The sequence below is a fragment of the Hemicordylus capensis genome, chromosome 4 (genome assembly GCF_027244095.1).
Source record: "Hemicordylus capensis ecotype Gifberg chromosome 4, rHemCap1.1.pri, whole genome shotgun sequence".
Taxonomy (NCBI): Eukaryota; Metazoa; Chordata; class Lepidosauria; order Squamata; family Cordylidae; genus Hemicordylus; species Hemicordylus capensis.
In genome coordinates, this window is record NC_069660.1 from 244,609,267 (window position 1) to 244,626,602 (window position 17,336).

The window sequence follows — 17,336 nt, forward strand, 5'->3', positions numbered from 1 at the left end:
GATGTACAGCTTTATGCAGGTTTAACACTATGCTGCACAGTTGCAGCAGACTTAAAAGGCAGCATCAAGGCTGCTCACAATGTGCAGTTGCACTAGCAGCACCTCTGCCCGAAGCTGGTCTGCGCAGGTGCAGAACTCACTACTTATGAATGTTGGAACCACTTTCCAGATGTGTTGCTTACCCAACCACCCATTCTGAGAAGCCCCAATACTGCCATTCAGGTTCGCAACAGCTTCGCAGTGTTATGCCTTCATAACGCTGCACATCATATGAGCCAATGTCTATATTCATCTTTGATAAAACCATTAAAATTGAAAATGTGACATACCTTCTTCCACTTTCTTCATCTTTTCATTTAGTTCGGTATTTTCTTTTGTAAGAAACGCAACATCTTTGGTTAACGTATTATTTGTTTCTTCAAGCTAAGCAAAAAAAATGTAGAACAAAAGCTCTCTTAAACCATCAATGAACAATTTTAAAATACATTTGAGTGAACGATATGTTTACAATACCTTATGAAATTTTATTTGGAAGCTATCTGTTCTTGACAGCTTTTGTATAATATAGGTGCCCTCCATTGCAGGTGGGCAAAATGTAATTTGCAATAGATCAATGAGAGTTTCTGAATCCCAAATGTTTAACAGCAGCAGTAACTAAAAGGCTACAAATCCTACGCACTCTTACTTGACTGGTCCCATGAAAATGTTAGGTATTTCTGAGCCTCAGTTTTGCCTAGTTGTAAAAATGAACGTTAGTACTTACCATGAAGGTTTCTTCTTGCTGGTGTAATGGAAGTCACCCATCGTGGGTTATCCAACGTGCTCCAGAAGGCAGGACTCTGCAAATGAAGAAATCTCTAATAGGCCCTTTGTGGGCGGTTCCTTCCAGTGTCATAGAAAAGCTCGAGCCCAGAACAAAACAGCCACCAAAAAATTAGAATAGAACTTAAATATACACAGAAGAAAAAATACACTGACCATAGTGGCAGCAGAAATAACAGATATAGAGGAATGCAGGACCACAAGGAAGAAAGCAGATGAGGGAATGCCCTCGGCATTAAATCCAGGCAGAAAAAGCCCTGGGAGGGCATGGGTGACCTCCATTCAACCAGCAAGAAGAAACCTTCATGGTGAATACCAACATTCCTTTCTCTGCTGGTGTGGGAGGTCACCCATCAGGGAGAAATACCACAGCACACAACCAGGGTTGGGAACAAGCCCTTCACTGAATCTACTAACTCAGGAGAACCTTTTGCAGAACCCTCCTTCCAAATGCCACCCCGGCAGAGGCGTGGACATCCAATTTATAATGTCGAGAACGTGGAGGGCAACTTTCATGTAGCAGCTCTACAAATCTCTTCCAGAGATGCACTGGTGGAGAAGGCTGCCAAAGCAGCCACTGACCTCATGGATTGAGCTGTGATCAACTTTGGTGGAGGTAAATGTTGCATCTCTTATGTCAATGCAATACATGCCATAACCCAATGACCAATGATGCCCCCTGAGACCTTCTGCACCATGGTGGTTGGTTGAAAAAATACAGAAGAGAGTCAGACCTGTGAAATGACTCTGTCCAGGAAATATAGATGCACAAAGCCCTCCACACATTGAGTTTGTGCCACTGCCTTTCCTTGGCATGACTGGGATTTAGACAGAATGATGGGAAGTATGTGTCCTCTGACCTGTAGAAAATGGAGTTGACTTCGGGCACAAATGATGAGTCAGGAACAGTGTTCCCTCTAACCGAGATTCTCAGATGTTGTTGCCTACAACTCCCAGCATCTCCAGCTGCAATAACTTTGCTTGGGGATTAAGGGAGTTGCAGTCAACAACATCTGGGAATCCTTGTTAGAGGAAACACTGGTCAGGAATGAGTCTGACAGCGTCCTTTGAGAACATACAGCAGTTATATTTAACCAAAAGGGCCTGTAGTTCAGATATACACCGAGTGGATGTGATTCCAACCAAAAAGACCACCTTGAGAAATAGAATCCTGAGTGGGGCATTACATAATGGTTCAAATGGCAGCTGGTGAAGTACACAAAGAACCATGTGCAGGTCCCACGTTGGGAAAGTGATGACACACTGTAAGGGATGGTTGCATAGCTCCCCTAAATAATTTTTGTAGTAGCAGGTGTCTGATTGTTGTGCTCTGACCATGCTGAAATAACATCTGGATAAAACAAGATGCTTGTCTTCTTGAAGTGTTGGCTTTCAACCCCATGGAGAGGCCCTCCTGAAGAAAGGAGAGTAACAACTTGCAGCTGTTGATCTGTAACAAATGTCTGGAAGCTCACTTAAGGAAATTTCTCCATGTTGCTTGATAAATATGGGTGGTTGAGTGTTTACAGGAGACTAAGGTTAGTGTTGATGACATCCTGGGACAGTTCTTGTGCACTAAGGAAGTCCCTTGCAGCCTCCATGGGATCAACTTTAGCCATATTGGGTCTGGTTGGAATATCAGGCCTTGGGACAGAAGGTCTTGTGTGGATTGTTAACTGGTTGAAGAACAGGAAACAGAAGGGAGGTATAAATGGAGAGTTTTCACAATGGAGGAAGTAAGAAGTGGTGTCCCCCAGGGATCTGTACTGGGACCAGTGCTTTTTAATTTATTCATAAATGATCTAGAAGTAGGGATAAGCAGCAAGGTGGCCAAATTTGCAGATGACACCAAACTCTTTCGGGTAGTGAAATCCAAAACAGATTGTGAGGAGCTCCAAAAGGATCTCTCCAAACTAGGGGAGTGGGGAAACAAAATGGCAAATGCACTTAAATGTTGGCAAGTGTAAAGTGATGCACATTGGGACGAAAAACCCCAACTTCAAGTATACGTTGATGGGATCTGAGCAGTCGGTGACTGACCAGGTGAGGGATCTTGGAGTCATGGTGGACAGTGTCGACTCAATGTGCAGCAGCTGTGAAAAAGCTGCCAATTCCACCCTAGGGATCGTTAGGAAGGGGGTTGAAAATAAAACTGCTAATATTCTAATTCCCTTTTACAAAACTATGGTGCGGCCACACTTCGAGCACTGCGTACAATTCTAGTCACCACATCTAAAAAAGGACATTGTAGAATTGGAAAAGGTGCAGAAGAGGGCAACCAAGATGATCAGGGGCCTAGAGCACCTTCTTTATGAGGCAAGGATACAACACCTGGAGCTATTTAGTTTAGAAAAAAGATGACTGCGGGGAGACATGATAGAGGTCTATAAAATCATGCATGGTGTGGAAAAAGTGGATAGAGAGAAATTCTTCTCCTTCTCACATAACACCAGAACCAGGGGTCATTCCATGAAATTGATTGCCAGGAAATTTAGGACCAGCAAACGGAGTTACTTTTTCACACAACGCATAATCAACTTGTTGAATTCTCTGCCACAAGATGTGGTGAAAGCCAACAACCTGGATGCCTTTAAGAGGTGTTTGGATAACTTGACGGAGAAGAGGTCTATCAATGGCTACTAGTCGGAGGGCTATAGGCCACCTCCAGCCTCAAAGGCAGGATGCCTCTGAGTTCCAGTTGCAGGGGAGTAACAGCAGGAGAGAGGGCATGCCCTCAACTCCTGTCTGTAGGCTTCCAGTGGCATCTGGTGGGCCACTGTGTGAAACAGGATGCTGTACTAGATGGGTAATGGGCCTGATCCAGCAGGGTTGTTCTTATGTCTTCACGGAGTGGTAGAAAGCGGGCCTTCTTCGGTCAGATTTATGATGTCTGAGAACCAGGGCCTCTGGGCCAGTACAGTGTGATCAATATCAGTGTTGCAGGAGTCACCTGGAGCTTCCTTGGGCATCTGCTCAACACTTATAGTAGTAAAGGTGGCCATGGTGTTGATAGAGCCGCCGCTCCTTTCGCTGGGAAAACTTGAGATAAATCTGCATAGTTTTGCGTTGACTGGAGAAGTAAACTGGTCAACCTGAGGTGACCTCAACCCCTGAGCTATCCAGCTGAATACTTGAGGATGCAGGCTCCATTCTGCAGGATGGATGTCCTGACTCAGCCTACCTCCCTGTATGTTGGTCGCCCCACTGATGTGATGCACAACTAAGGAATCCAAGTGGAACTCCGCCCACAGGAGAATTTCTGTAACTTGCAGATGTAAAGATCTGAATTTTGTCCCCACCCCCTCCTTTGGCCGATATGAGCCTTGGAGGAGTACATATGTGCAAGAGCATTGGTACCAGCAATGACTTCCTGAAATGCCAGGTAAACTGCCCTGAGTTCTAACCAGTTTATGCTGTTCAACTACTGACCACCTGCCCTGTGTGTGGGAAGACAAGAAGAGGCCCCGCCAGCCGGTCAAACCCATATCCATGGTCACTAGGACCCAGCTGGGCTCCAGCAACGGTTTTCCCTTTGACAGATTTGCAGGAATTGTTCACCAAATGTTTTAGATGTTCCAAAATTTGAATGTTCAACCTGTGCTTGCATGCTATGCATAACTGGTATGGAAGAAATGTCCACTGGAGTGGTCTTAGATGCAATCTAGATACTGAGTCCATTGCTGCCACCATCAGACCCAGTAGACTGGTCAGCTCTAGGATGTCTGCACAGATGCTTTTTACTATACCGCATGATCGAACCATGATGACCTGCATCCTTGGTGTGGGGGGTAGGAAGAAGCAGTCCAATGCTGCCCTCAAAGACTCATCCTTCTTGGTAACAAATAATAGGATGGAGTACAGTACCCTTTGTGCATTTGGCACCACCCCTATGGCCTCTATTTGGAGAAGGTGGAATATGGCCGGAAGTAGGCCAAGGTGTTTCTTTAGGTTTTTGGACCTTGGAGTTGGTAGAAACCTGTCCCTCAGAGAGTGCAGGATTTCCACTTTGTATCCTCAGGAGACTATTGACAGGACCCATTGATCTAAAGTAGATTCTTTCCAGGCATGCCAAGTCTGTAATGCGTCTGCCACTTTCACTGTTAAGATCGTCAGGACTGCTCCCTGGGGACGTTGGCCCTGAGGAGAGCAACTGGATCTGGCCTGTAACTGAAAAAGACTGTCTGCCCTGGCATATCCTTGGTATATTTGTCCTTGGTATATCCCTAGATCTGAACTAAGGACAGAACACCCTGTATGCCGCGTTAAATTTTTGAGGGGCCCCTTTTTTCTCTATTTTAAAGGAAGAAGGGAATGCCTTCAATTTTTCCCTTGTTTAAACAGGTTGCTTACCTGTAACAGGTGATCTGGTAGTGGTTCCATACATTCATAAGGACTGGGTTCTGCGGCTATGCAGACCATACTTCGGATAGAATTCTCTAGCTCCTCGCAATGCCCAGCCGCCAGCAGCGCGTGGCTGCAGTACTCTTAAACGGCGGTTAAGCATCCCCTTTCCTCAGTTTCTTGGTGATAAGCCATTCAGTGTAACTGAGGACGACTGGCATTAAGAGTAGAGTAGAGGTAGACATAATGAGTAGAGGTAGGCACAATGATCTAGAGTTGAGGTAAGCATAACGATGTTTCAAAGGCAAGTACCATAGTTTATCTTCTCTCTTCACCCATACATGCAGCGGGGATGGATGGGTGGGTCTTATGAATGTATGGAACCACTACCAGATCACCTGTTACAGGTAAGCAATCTGTTTATCTGGATAGTGGTTCCAACATCCATAAGGACTGGGTGAATCACAAGCTGCAGAGTATGGTGGTGGGTGCATGAAGCTATGGTAGGATCCTCTTCAAAACCGCCCGCCCAAGTCAGCTGCAGCCACCAATCTAATGTCCAAGGCGTAATGCTTGATAAATGTCTGATGTGATGCCCACGTGGCTGCCAAACAGATGTCCTGAAACCTGATGCCCAACAGGTGTGCTGCGGAGGCTGCATATGATCTGGTGGAGTGTGCCCGAATCCTAGAGGGCGGAGTAACCTTCTGTAAATCATAAGCCATCCTTATCAGCTCTACTAGCCAAAACGCCAACTCCTGGGGTGACGGAGGCTGGCCCCTATGCCGGCCCTTCTCACAGACAAAAAGGAGTTTCGTCTGACGGATTCGTCGTGTGACTTTTAGATAGTAAAGCAGAGCCCTTCTGACATCTAGAGAATTCATTGCCTTGTCAAGTTGTGTTTCAGGATCCTTAAAGAAGGTTGGTAATTCGTATTGAAGTGGAAATCGGTGATGACCTTTGGTCTGAAGTCCGGATCTAAACACATTACCACACGATCTGGGTGAATCACAGTATATGGTTCATCTACCCGGAGGGCCCTGAGCTCACTCACCCTCCTTGCCGTGGTTATTGCCACTAAGAACAAAGTCTTTAGGGTGGTTAATTTTAACGTTGAGAAGGCCATGGGTTCAAAAGGGGCCTCCGTAAGTGCCCCTAGGACCAGAGAAAGGCTCCATTTCTCAGCAGGTTGTCGAATAGGCGGGTACAAATTATTTATTCCCCTGAGGAAGTCTTTACATTTTGGGTGTGTGAAAACAGTCTTGCCATCCCAGCCTGTGTGCTGCGAAGACAAAGCAGCCAAGTGGACCTTTATCGAAACATTAGCCAATCCAGTTCTCTTCAATGAGGTAAGGTAAAGGAGTATTTCTTTAAGTTCAGCCTATCTAGGTTGAAAACGATGCTCCCGAGCATAGGAGCAAAACCTACACCATTTAGCATCGTAGTTCTTTCTCATAGATACCCTACGAGTATTCAAAAGAATCTTCTTCAGAAGCCTACCCTCCAAGCTGTCAGATTGAGTACAGATAGATTGGGGTGGTGGATCTGGCCTAGATTTTGTGTTAGTTGATCCTTCCACTTGGGGAGGTGTATGTATGTTCCGCTCGAAAGTTTGAGTAGCTGCATGAACCAGGCCTGGTGAGGCCACCAGGGAGCAATTACGATTGCCCACGTACGCTCCTGGAGGAGTTTGGCCACAATCCTGGGTAGGAGTGGAGTTGGTGGATATATGTAGAAGCAGCTCTTTACCCATAGATATTGAAAGGCATCGCCCTTGGACTGTCTGCCTAGGCCCATCCTGGAACAGTAAACAGTGCACTTCTTGTTGTGTTCTGTCGCAAACAGATCCACCTCTGGGCACCCCCAGATCACAAATAGGTCCTGAAGGATCTCCGTGTGCAGCTCCCATTCGTGTTGCTGCAACACAATTTCCCTGCTCAACGAATCCGCCAAGCAGTTTAGGCTGCCCTTGATATGTATCGCTTGCAAGTGTAGACCTCTCGGAATACACCAATTCCATATCTGCAAGCTGAGGTTGCACAGTGCACGCAACACGGTACCCCCTTGCTTGTTTACATAGGCTATTGTTGTGGTGTTGTCCATCTGTAGCTGGAGTACTGTGTTTTGGAGACTGTTTTGAAAAGTGTGCAAAGCCCTGTATGCAGCTAGCAGTTCGACGAAGTTGATATGCATGCACGACTCCCTTTGATTCCAGAGGCCTTGAGCCCTTCTCTGAGGAGCAAAAGTTTCCCGAAGATGTGATTGCTTAGGCGGTCAACAAGAAACTGAGGAAAGGGGACGCCGGCCTAGCCGCCATTTAAGAGTACTGTAGCCACGCACTGCCGGTGGCTGGGCATCGCGAGGAGCTAGAGAATTCTATCCGAAGTATGGTCTGCGCAGGCCCCAGTCCTTATGGATGTTGGAACCACTATCCAGATCTATCAGTATGTCTTTTAGGGCCTTGTCCTTAAATAGCTTTGACTCCATATAAGGAACTGATGGAGATTAGCCTTTGACATGTTTCCTCACGCCAATACCATGCTATAACATTGGAACTCACAGCTCTGGCTGAGAACTTAACACTGTCCAATGTTACATCCTCAGTAAATGTGGCAGCCCTTTGTAACCTCAATAGTTCACGACAGCTTAGGCTGTTAAGATCTGAGGGAGGCTCATTTAAAAGCTCATCAATCAGGAGGAGGGATACTCTGGATACCAGTGAGGCTACAGTGCCTGCCCTAATTGCCTTCTTGTCTGTGGGTTCCTTTAGAATGGAATCCCCTTACTTAGGGACCATGGCTCCACTGAGTAGGGCCACAACTGGGGCAACAGTGAGAGGCATTTTGAGCAGCTCTAATGTGTTATCCTCAAAATTGTACAGTTTGTTGGCTATGGTATTGGTACATTTTGAGGTAGAGGGCTTGCTCCATTCCTCTTTTATTGTGGAAAGGAAGCCCTCAGGCATTGATGCCCTAGTCTGTGGTGTCACACGCTTGTGTAAAACCAGTGACCCCTTGGACTGTTTTTCCCATGGGTCAGGTTGCACCTCCATGAGCCATAAGGTAGAAATGGCTTGCATAATAAGAGATTTAAAGTCCTCCTGTAAAAACAGGTGTTGGTTGGATGTGGGAATTGAAGCTTCAAATATTTCCCCCTTCTCAGATAATGAAAGGTCTGTTACAGAATCTGATGGGGTTGTCCAATCTTGAGGACGAACTAGAGTAAACAAGTCAGGGGATCCACCCACTCCAATGCCTCAGATGAGTGGTGGAAGGGTGGTGACCTATGTGTCTTGCTCTTTTTTCTAATTGACTTCTTGTGTTTTTTCTCAGGTTCAGAGGTAAAGGAGCAGGAAAAAGAACTGCTCCTATGTCTCTTGCAATTGTTAAAAGCCTTAAGGGACTTGTGATGCTCTCTAATGGATTGTTGAATATCTTGTTTAACCCACTCCTGCCAATCTAATGGGTGAGTGGGTCCCGTGGGCATGCCCAGCTCTATTCGCCCCACTGGAAGTTGGGGGGCAGAGGGGGGAAAGAGTGGCGGTTCAGGAGTATGTCCCAACCCCCCAGGGTAGAGGAGAGATCTCACCGGTAATTCTGGTGGTGTACCTTCCTGATTGGATTCCTCCCCGCTTGCAGGGTATTCCTTATCTCCCTCGCTGCCTATTGGTGCTACCTGGAGAGCGCCACCAGGATAGGCCGACTGCAGGCACGTAGGCAGCGTGTGCTCTGCTTGCTCTCTATGCGGAGTCTACTGCTGTTGCTGCGTCAAAACGTGCGAGCACAGGGAAGAGCGCTGCCTGACCAGGGATAGGATTGGAGGAGGTGGGGAGCACTTCTCCAAATAAGATGGGTATTTGCTGGCGCTCATTAACTCACTCCCCTCCAGAAACAAAGCACACTGCCTGTACTTGGAAGGGGCATGTCTCTTCTTCTTGTGGCAGTTGGGTGAGCTCCAGAGGCGGAAGTCACGCCTTAAGTCATTACTACTACTCTCAACTGACATTAGGCCGAAGGCCAGAACAAGAGAAATGGAGAGTGGAAAGGCTTGAGGAATTTATTTATTTATTTATTTTGTGGTGGTGGTGGTGGTGGTGGGCGGGGAGATATAAAGAAAGGTTTAAGAAAAACGAGCCAAGCAGAGGTAGAGAAGGAGAAACAGAAAATATGGTAAGAGATTAAAAGTGGCCAGCAAATGGCAGGCCTAAGGAGGAGCTGTAGATGAGTTGTGGCCATCTGGAGCGAAGGCTGGACAATGAACTGGAAGGAACTGCCCATGAGGGGCCTATTAGAAGTATCTTCATTTGCACAGTCCTGCTTTCTGGAGCACGTGGGTGGGGATAACCCATGATGGGTGACCTCCTACACCAGCAGAGAATGCGAGGTTATGCTTAAGAGCACCAACATAACTTGCTGTTTCTTAGAACTGCAAGTTTTTTAAAAATCTGCACCATGGATGACCTTGTGTTAATTACTTCTCTCTGAGTCTCAATGTTCCTACCCTGTAAATTAGGAGTATTAGTTGGCTGTCTTTGACCAGATCTTCTGGCCTCTTTTGTGTTTGAAACCTTGGTCTGTGCTAACCCTCAGGTGGAGAGTTGTACTTCCCTATACAGGTTAATTCAGTATATGCCTTGTGGAGTGCAGCAGCTGATTGGCTCTACCTCCTGCACCACAATTTTGCATCATCCTTCATCCCAAAGCAACTTATTTTGTGTAACTGAGCAAAGAGGCTCCTTTTTAACATGGTGATTCTCTTTATTTAGCAGGGGAAGAATAACAGGCCCTATCCAACCCCAGCACAGTACCTCTCATGACTGTTGCTGGTGTCTCTCTTACGTTTATTTTTAGAGTGTAAGCCCTTTGGGGACAGGGATTCACCTTTATTATTTCTCTACGAAAACCGTTTTGGAAACTTTTGTTGAAGAGCAGTATATGTATAAATGTTTGTGGTTGTATCTAGTTCTAGTAAAAACTAAATTAGATCCCACAAGCCTGAATCTATTCAACCTCTGCTCTACTATATCTTTTAAATACAGAGTGGGCAAAGGGCTCTGATGTGTGTGGCATTCCCCTACCTGGTAGGGATGTGCATGGAACCAGCAGGGGACAGTTCGATGGCAGGGCAGATGCCTTTAAGGGCGGAGAAGGATCCACTTACACACACACCCTGCTGCGTTTCCACCACCGGCGCACGATTTCCAAAAAGCCCGTTGGGGCAGCAGCGTATCTCCCTGCCAGATATACCCGGAAGTACTAAACACACCTGAGCGCGTTCCACTTGTACTGATCTCAGCATAAATGTCATACAACATATAATTATAATATACAATTATGTATTACAATACAAGGTCTGTAGATGTTGCTTTCTCTACAAGATATGATGAGTTAAGTTTATCATGAAGTAACTTACCCGGCTAATAATATTGTCCTTATCAGCAATCTCCTGCCTGTTTCGTGATGCTGCTTTCTTGCTCTCCTGAGTCAGTTCAAAATACTGTTCTTCAAGAAGAGCTCGAGCCAACTGCTCAGATTCTGCTTTTGTTTCAGCCAAATCCAACTGTGCAGCAAGAGTTTCTCTACAAGACAATGTTAATACACCCACTATATCTTTTTAATAAATCCATTTAAAAATATATATATATCTTATACACTTGCAAGGAAATAGAGCCCAAGCTTTTGAATGGGCATAAGGCAGCAGTTCTGCATGTTAACTTCCTTAATGGATGTAAGAATGTTAATCTTTTGCATACTGATATTTCCAATTTGCTTTTATAATATAAAAATATCCACACATCCAAAAAATATCTACACATGGACAGTATTCAGAGTATAGGACAACCCTGTTATTCATGGGGGTTCCATTCTGCAGGGGGAGGGCATAGCAAATCTGCAGATAACAGGGCATATGGGCTATGGAAAGGGGGGGGGGCGTTCCCAGTCTACGAAAAATAACCAAAAATCACCCCTCCAAACCAGTAAATGGGCCAAATTAAGTGCCCTACCATGCTTCACTGCCCTTTAGGAGTCCAAGGATGTCTCTCAAGAGTCATAAATTCACCGAAAATAACCTCTGAGGTCATTTCCAGCCACCCCTGACCTGCAGATGTGCGGGTTTAACCCTTTTAACCAGGATTTCTCCCCGTATATACTGAGGTTGGGGGTCCTTTACCCAACAACAGCTATGCAAAGCCATGGATGGTGGGTCTATGATTAATGAGGTTCTCCTGTATGCTACTCTATCATACTTTGGAGTGAAAAAGAACCAAGATTTGTAAATTTTTACTGAAGTAGAACTTGGTATACCTATACCATATGTAATGTTCTATTGGAACATTACGTCTACCATACGTTTTGGTAGAAACCCAAACGTTTTGGTAGAAACATCGTAGTGGGTACGTTTTAAAAAGTTTTTTTTGCTGCCTGCGGTGTTTACATTTATGCGGAGTTTATGTGAGAATTTGAGTGCAAGCCGGAAAAGTCTCCTGCCGATGCGGCATTTATGTGAGTTTTCCAGGTGGGACTTCTAGCAGTGTTTTTAGGGGGGGAAATGGCACCCAAATGGCATAAGAGCTACACTGCTAGTTTCAAGCTCACAGTTTTGCTACAAACAGAACAGATGAGAAATAGAGCTGCAGCCTATGAATTTGAAGTGGATGAATGCTGCATTAGTAGATGGGAATCAGAAAAAGGCAACCTGGCAAGTATGCTGAAATCAAAAGGTGCAAGGAGAAGTGGTGTTGCTGCCTGGCCTGATTTGGAGAATAAGCAAAAGGAGTGGTTTAAAGAGCAGAAAGAAAAAGGACTGCCAGTCTCTAATGTGAAAATCCACCTACAAGCAAAGTTAATGGCACAACAAATGGGAATAACTGACTTTTTAAAGGGGAGGAGCAAGATGGTGACCAGCTTACATCCTAGCTCCTGCTAGCACGGACTTCCCCTTCCCCAGGCATGACAACCAAGGGGCTGACCCCCACCCCAGGGGGAGAAAAAGACAGAGGAAGAGTCCCAACAGCAGGAGCCACTCTGAAGAAGGAGGAGGAAGAACAAGAAGAAACAGCTGAAGATCGAAAACTTCATCCCCCCACTGAGGCAGTGACAGGTGATTTGTTTACTGAGTACCAAGAACAGATTCACAACACTGGCCATGGAGGTGCCCACTCCCCCACAGCCAAGTTGGCACCACAGGAAACAGATACCAAACAATCCACCTTAAAACTGTCTCATCCTGGACCTTGAGGATTGTCTTGCATGTCCACAATCTTTGGTTGGGCATCACTGGACAAGGGCATGTCAGTTCCCAGCTCTTGCAATTTAAGTGATGCACCCCTTTAATTAGCAGAGGGGTAACGTGATGGTTCTGTGTGTAGGGGTGATGCTGGGGGGCTGTCCTTCACTCTCATTGGCTGCCAAGATGTTTGTGTGGGTCAGATCTTCCATCACAGAGGCCAATACCTCAGATTTGAGAGGGCATTGTGGGAAGGGCCTGTGGAGTCTGCAGCACAGGCTGCCTGTCAGGGGTGAGGAAGGCAGTGACACTATCAAAGAATCTTATCTGGGGGAGGACCTGATTCCACCTGAGACCATAAAAAACAATATGGAATGGTGGGCCCCCGTTTTGGCCTCACTGTTTACCTACATTGATACACATGGCCATATTCCCAAGAACTGGGGGACAGCAATCATTGTCCCAATTTTTAAAAAGAGCAGCAAAAACTACCCAGCCAACTATAGGCCTATCAGCCTACTCAACACAATCAGCAAACTATATGCACGACATCTATACTGGAAATTATGGGACTGGCTGGAGCAAGAAAATCTGCTTGCGGAGGAAGAGGTCAGCTTCAGAGAGGGCTGATCTACAATCGACCAGCGCCTAGTACTCTTATCTTATTGAAAAGTACTCTTCCGGTAACTCAACCTCCCTGTATGTACCTTTCATTGATTTTAAAACAGCTTTTGACTGTATTTCGAGAGTCAAATTATGGGAGAAGCTAGAGGCTGCTTCAGTTAACCAGCGACTACAATTATTAATACGTATACTACACACCAATACATCGCTCAAGGTAACGTGCAACCCTCAAGGACATCTCACTAGTGCCATTGATACATGAAAGGGTGTAAAACAAGGCTGCAAACTGGCCCCACTATTATTCAACTTCTACATCAATACAATGGTGGGGCAACTTAACAACATAGACTTCCAACCCCCTAAACTCGCAGGAGCCCACATCTCCACCCTATTCTATGTGGATGCTGCTGCAATACTCTCAAGGACCCCAGTTGGCCTTAAACGTGCACTGAAGGCATTAGCCCAGTATTGTAAGGAAAATCTGATTGAGCTCAAGTATCACAAAACTAAAATCATGGCCTTTGCCAAAAGGCCCCAAACCCACTCCTGGTTAATAAATGGGCACAAGATTGAACAAGTATCTTGTTTTAAATATCTGGGGATAGTCCTACACTCCAATGGTTCTAGGAAGTCACAGGGAGAATATGCAGCATTAAATGCACAGAACACCACCTCCGCTATCTTCAAACAAGAGGTGGCCACTATATACCCGCAGTGCTGACATTGTATGAAGCTAAGCGGCTACTACGGAGCTACATTATGGCGCAGCGAGGAAATGACTTGATTAGCAAGCCAGAGGCCACTGGTTCAAAGCCCCACTGGTATTTTTCCCAGATTATGGGAAACACCTATATCAGGCAGCAGTGATATAGGAAGATGCTGAAAGGCATCATCTCATACTGCACTGGAGATGGCAATGACAAACCCCTCCTCTATTCTAAGACAACCACAGAGCTCTGTGCTCGCCAGGAGTCAACACAGACTCAACGGCACACACTTTAAGCTGCTAGCACAGTTAATTTACAGTGCCCAGCTTGGCCCCTTCCCAACTTTCCCACTCTGGAATGTGTGCAATCAAAGTTCCTAAGAGCAGTCCCTCAAGTAACAGGTTTTGTCTCTAATGCCACACTGTGACTGGAGACTACCCTGATGAAAGTGGAGGAAAGGGTCTGGATGACCATACTTAACTATTGGCTAAAGCTCTCCCTCTGCCCCTCAGATCTTACTCCCCTAACACTATGTGATGACTTGAAACAGTCAAATATGAATAAAATAATGTCCCTGGGCCTACCCTCGGCACTCATCAAACAACATCTCATGGATATAGAGCGACAAGCTGACATAGGCAAGACCCTGAACTTCCTTGTCGGTGAAGGACTCAGGTATGACAGCTCTCCTATACCATATCTAATACAACTGGAAAACCCAAAGCACAGAATGGCCATCATGCTGCCATGTTCTCCCTCAGCAGTGCTTGAAAGACACTCTAGGAAGATCCCAATTTCAGAACATAAATGCCCAAGTGGCTCTGGGCAGGTAGAAACAACAGGTCACGTCCCCCTGCAGTCCCTGTGCTACAGGGACCTCCATACCTTTCTCATCTTACCACTATTACATGAATATCCTGAGCAAACGGACCAGTTTTACACCTCTCTGCTGCTCTCCGATAGCAACCCTGCCACCACCTACAGTGTCTCCAGGTTCTATGTAGCACCAATTAAAATTCGGCGGACAATGACCTTCCACTCGTGTCCAACACCCAACTCTATGAACTAGTACGCAGTCCTGTCTGCTGCCTTAATGTGGTAGTCCAAAAACCTATAGACCCGCAACTTCTTGGCTTTTACCTTACCAGCTTATAGTTGTTCCTGGAAGAGTATTTCTGAGTATTTACCTGTATTTGGATTTTAATCTTTTTTGTGTGTGTACTCTTATGTCTTTATTTTATTGCATATCAGTTCCTACTACTTTTAATGATGTCTTTTATGATTTTATATGTTTCCTCTTAGACAGTAATAGATATATTTCAAATCCTTTATTATGTTATATGCATTTAGTGCATTTTTATGCCTTTTTTAAAAACACATCTCTTCTCGCAGCCATAGCTATATTCTAAATCATTTTATGTTAGTAGTATGTTTTAGAGTGTAATATTTATTGCTACTTTGGTTTTGTAATAATCACCGCTTTTATTTTATGCTGGTCTGTGACCATAATAAAGATTGACTGACTTTAAAGGTAGTCTTGGAGCTATGGAAAGAATGCATCTGTGTGCACTAAAACAACAATGAGACAGCAGCTGCCCAAGGACTGGTGGGAGAGAAATCAGCGTTTTAAGTTTGTTGCAAATACTATTGTGCAGGAAAAATTTGTGCAATCACAAATAATAAATATGGATGAAGTTCCAGTGATGTTTTTATGTCCCCTGAATAGGACTGTGAATGAAAAAGGAGAAAAAACAGTTTCCATATTGACAACTGGAAATGAGAAGACATCTTTCACGTGCATATTAGCCTCTGCCGCAAATGGCGAGAAACTAAAACCAATGCTAATTTTTAAACGGAAATCTATCTCAAAAGGCAATTTTCCTTCGGAAGTTGTTATTTGTGCTAATGAGAAAGGGTGGATGTGCGAAGACGTAATGTTAGAACAGCTTAATGAAAATTGGTGAGAAAGAAAAGGACCTTTTTCCCCCAACCACGTGGCATTTTAATAATGGACTTAATGTGTGCACACTTACTGGATTCAGTTAAAAATGAATGCAAAAAGGTATTAGCTATACTAGCTGTGATTCCTGGTGGTTTGACCAAAATCTTGCAGCCCTTAGATTTATCCATGAACAAGGCATTTAAATGTGAAATGAGGAAGTGTTGGGGAAACTGGATGATACATTCACAAAGGGTGAGAAAATGCGTAAAGCAACCTATGGTGAGATTGCAAAATGGGTTTCAGAAGCATGGAAAGCTGTTGAAACGTCTTCAGTGATTTCTGGTTTCACAGAAGCTGGAATTATACAATCTGAAAATGCTGAAAGTGATGCAACTGACTTTTCACAAGAGGATGAAAATGATGAGGATGCAGACTATCCTGAAAAATTAGATGAGACCTTTTTATTATGGAGAGTGAAAATTTGGACTTTGAAGGTTTCCCTTGAAGTGCAATTTGAAATTTATAATTTTTGGAATGTGATATGGCGGGTGGAGGACACCAATGTTTCCTCTGAAGTGCAATTTGAAATTTATAATGTGATGTGCTTGAAGTAAATAAAAGAAGGTTTCTTATGAAGTGTAATGGGAAATTACTTCTGCAATGTGATGTGCAAAAAAAAAATGTTCAGCATTTGTGTCTTAATTCATTTTATTGTATTCATTTCTGTTCATTAAGACTGATGAGGATATGAGTTACAAAACTTAACTGTAGTAAAATTTTAAGCATTCAACACAACCCCGCAAAATGCATAATGTCCCCCGCTAACTGCAGTGTTTATGCTGATGTAGCGTTTCTGGTGGCTTTCTGCAATTTTTCAGCCTTTTTTCCTTACTGCAGCGTTTACACCAATGTGGTGTTCCTACCAAAAATTATGGTACTAATTTTTATGTAGATAAAAATTATTTACACAAACAAATACACAGATCTGGTTCAGACATTGTATTTCTGGGTCAACAAGCCTTGGTTTGTTGGACTGAAAACAACAGAGAAGTTTAAACTCTCCCTCCTCCCCTCACACACTTGTCTTCATAGACGATTTCCTGTTCAAACCACAGTTTGCCATGATGTCCAAATCAGGAAATTGTGGTTTGAATGCTTCCTACAAAGCAGCACAGCAAAGAAGAGCCAGCGAGGTATAGTGGTTAGAGTGCTGGACTAGGACCAGGGAGACCTGAGTTCAAATCCCCATTCAGCCATGATACTAGCTGGGTGACTCTGGGCCAGTCACTTCTCTCTCAACCTAACCTACTTCACAGGGTTGTTGTGAGGAGAAACCTAAGTACAGTGAGGGAAATAAGTATTTGATCCCCTGCTGATTTTGTCCGTTTCCCCCTGACACAGAAATGACCAGGCTATAATTGGAATGGTTGGTTTATTGTAGCTGTGAGAGACAGAATAACAACAAACAAACCCTCAAAAGCCCAGTGCCCAAAAGTCAGCGATGGATTTGCATTGTAGTGAGGGAAATAAGTATTCAATCCCCTATCAACCAGCAAGATTTCAGGCTCCCAGGTGTCTTTTCACTATATGCAGGTAACGAGCTGAGATGAGGAACACCCTCTGTAAGGGAGTGCTCCTAATCCCAGCTTGTTACAGTACCTGTATAAAAGACA

General features: G+C 44.7%; 1 protein-coding gene across 2 annotated transcripts in view; it reads right to left on the reverse strand.

The window, feature by feature from the left end:
• Nucleotides 1–17,336, reverse strand: part of ROCK1 (Rho associated coiled-coil containing protein kinase 1) — a 272,534-nt gene that overhangs the window by 71,591 nt on the left and 183,607 nt on the right. For both annotated transcript variants that reach the window (XR_008305444.1, XM_053242579.1), the window contains exons 23-24: nt 10,576–10,741; nt 330–423 (exon numbers count right to left, since the gene is read on the reverse strand). Coding sequence is in view for 1 of the 2 variants with exons in the window: in XM_053242579.1 (XP_053098554.1) it covers nt 330–423; nt 10,576–10,741 (260 nt within the window). In the remaining variant the exon portion in view is untranslated. The remainder of the gene's footprint in view (nt 1–329; nt 424–10,575; nt 10,742–17,336) is intronic.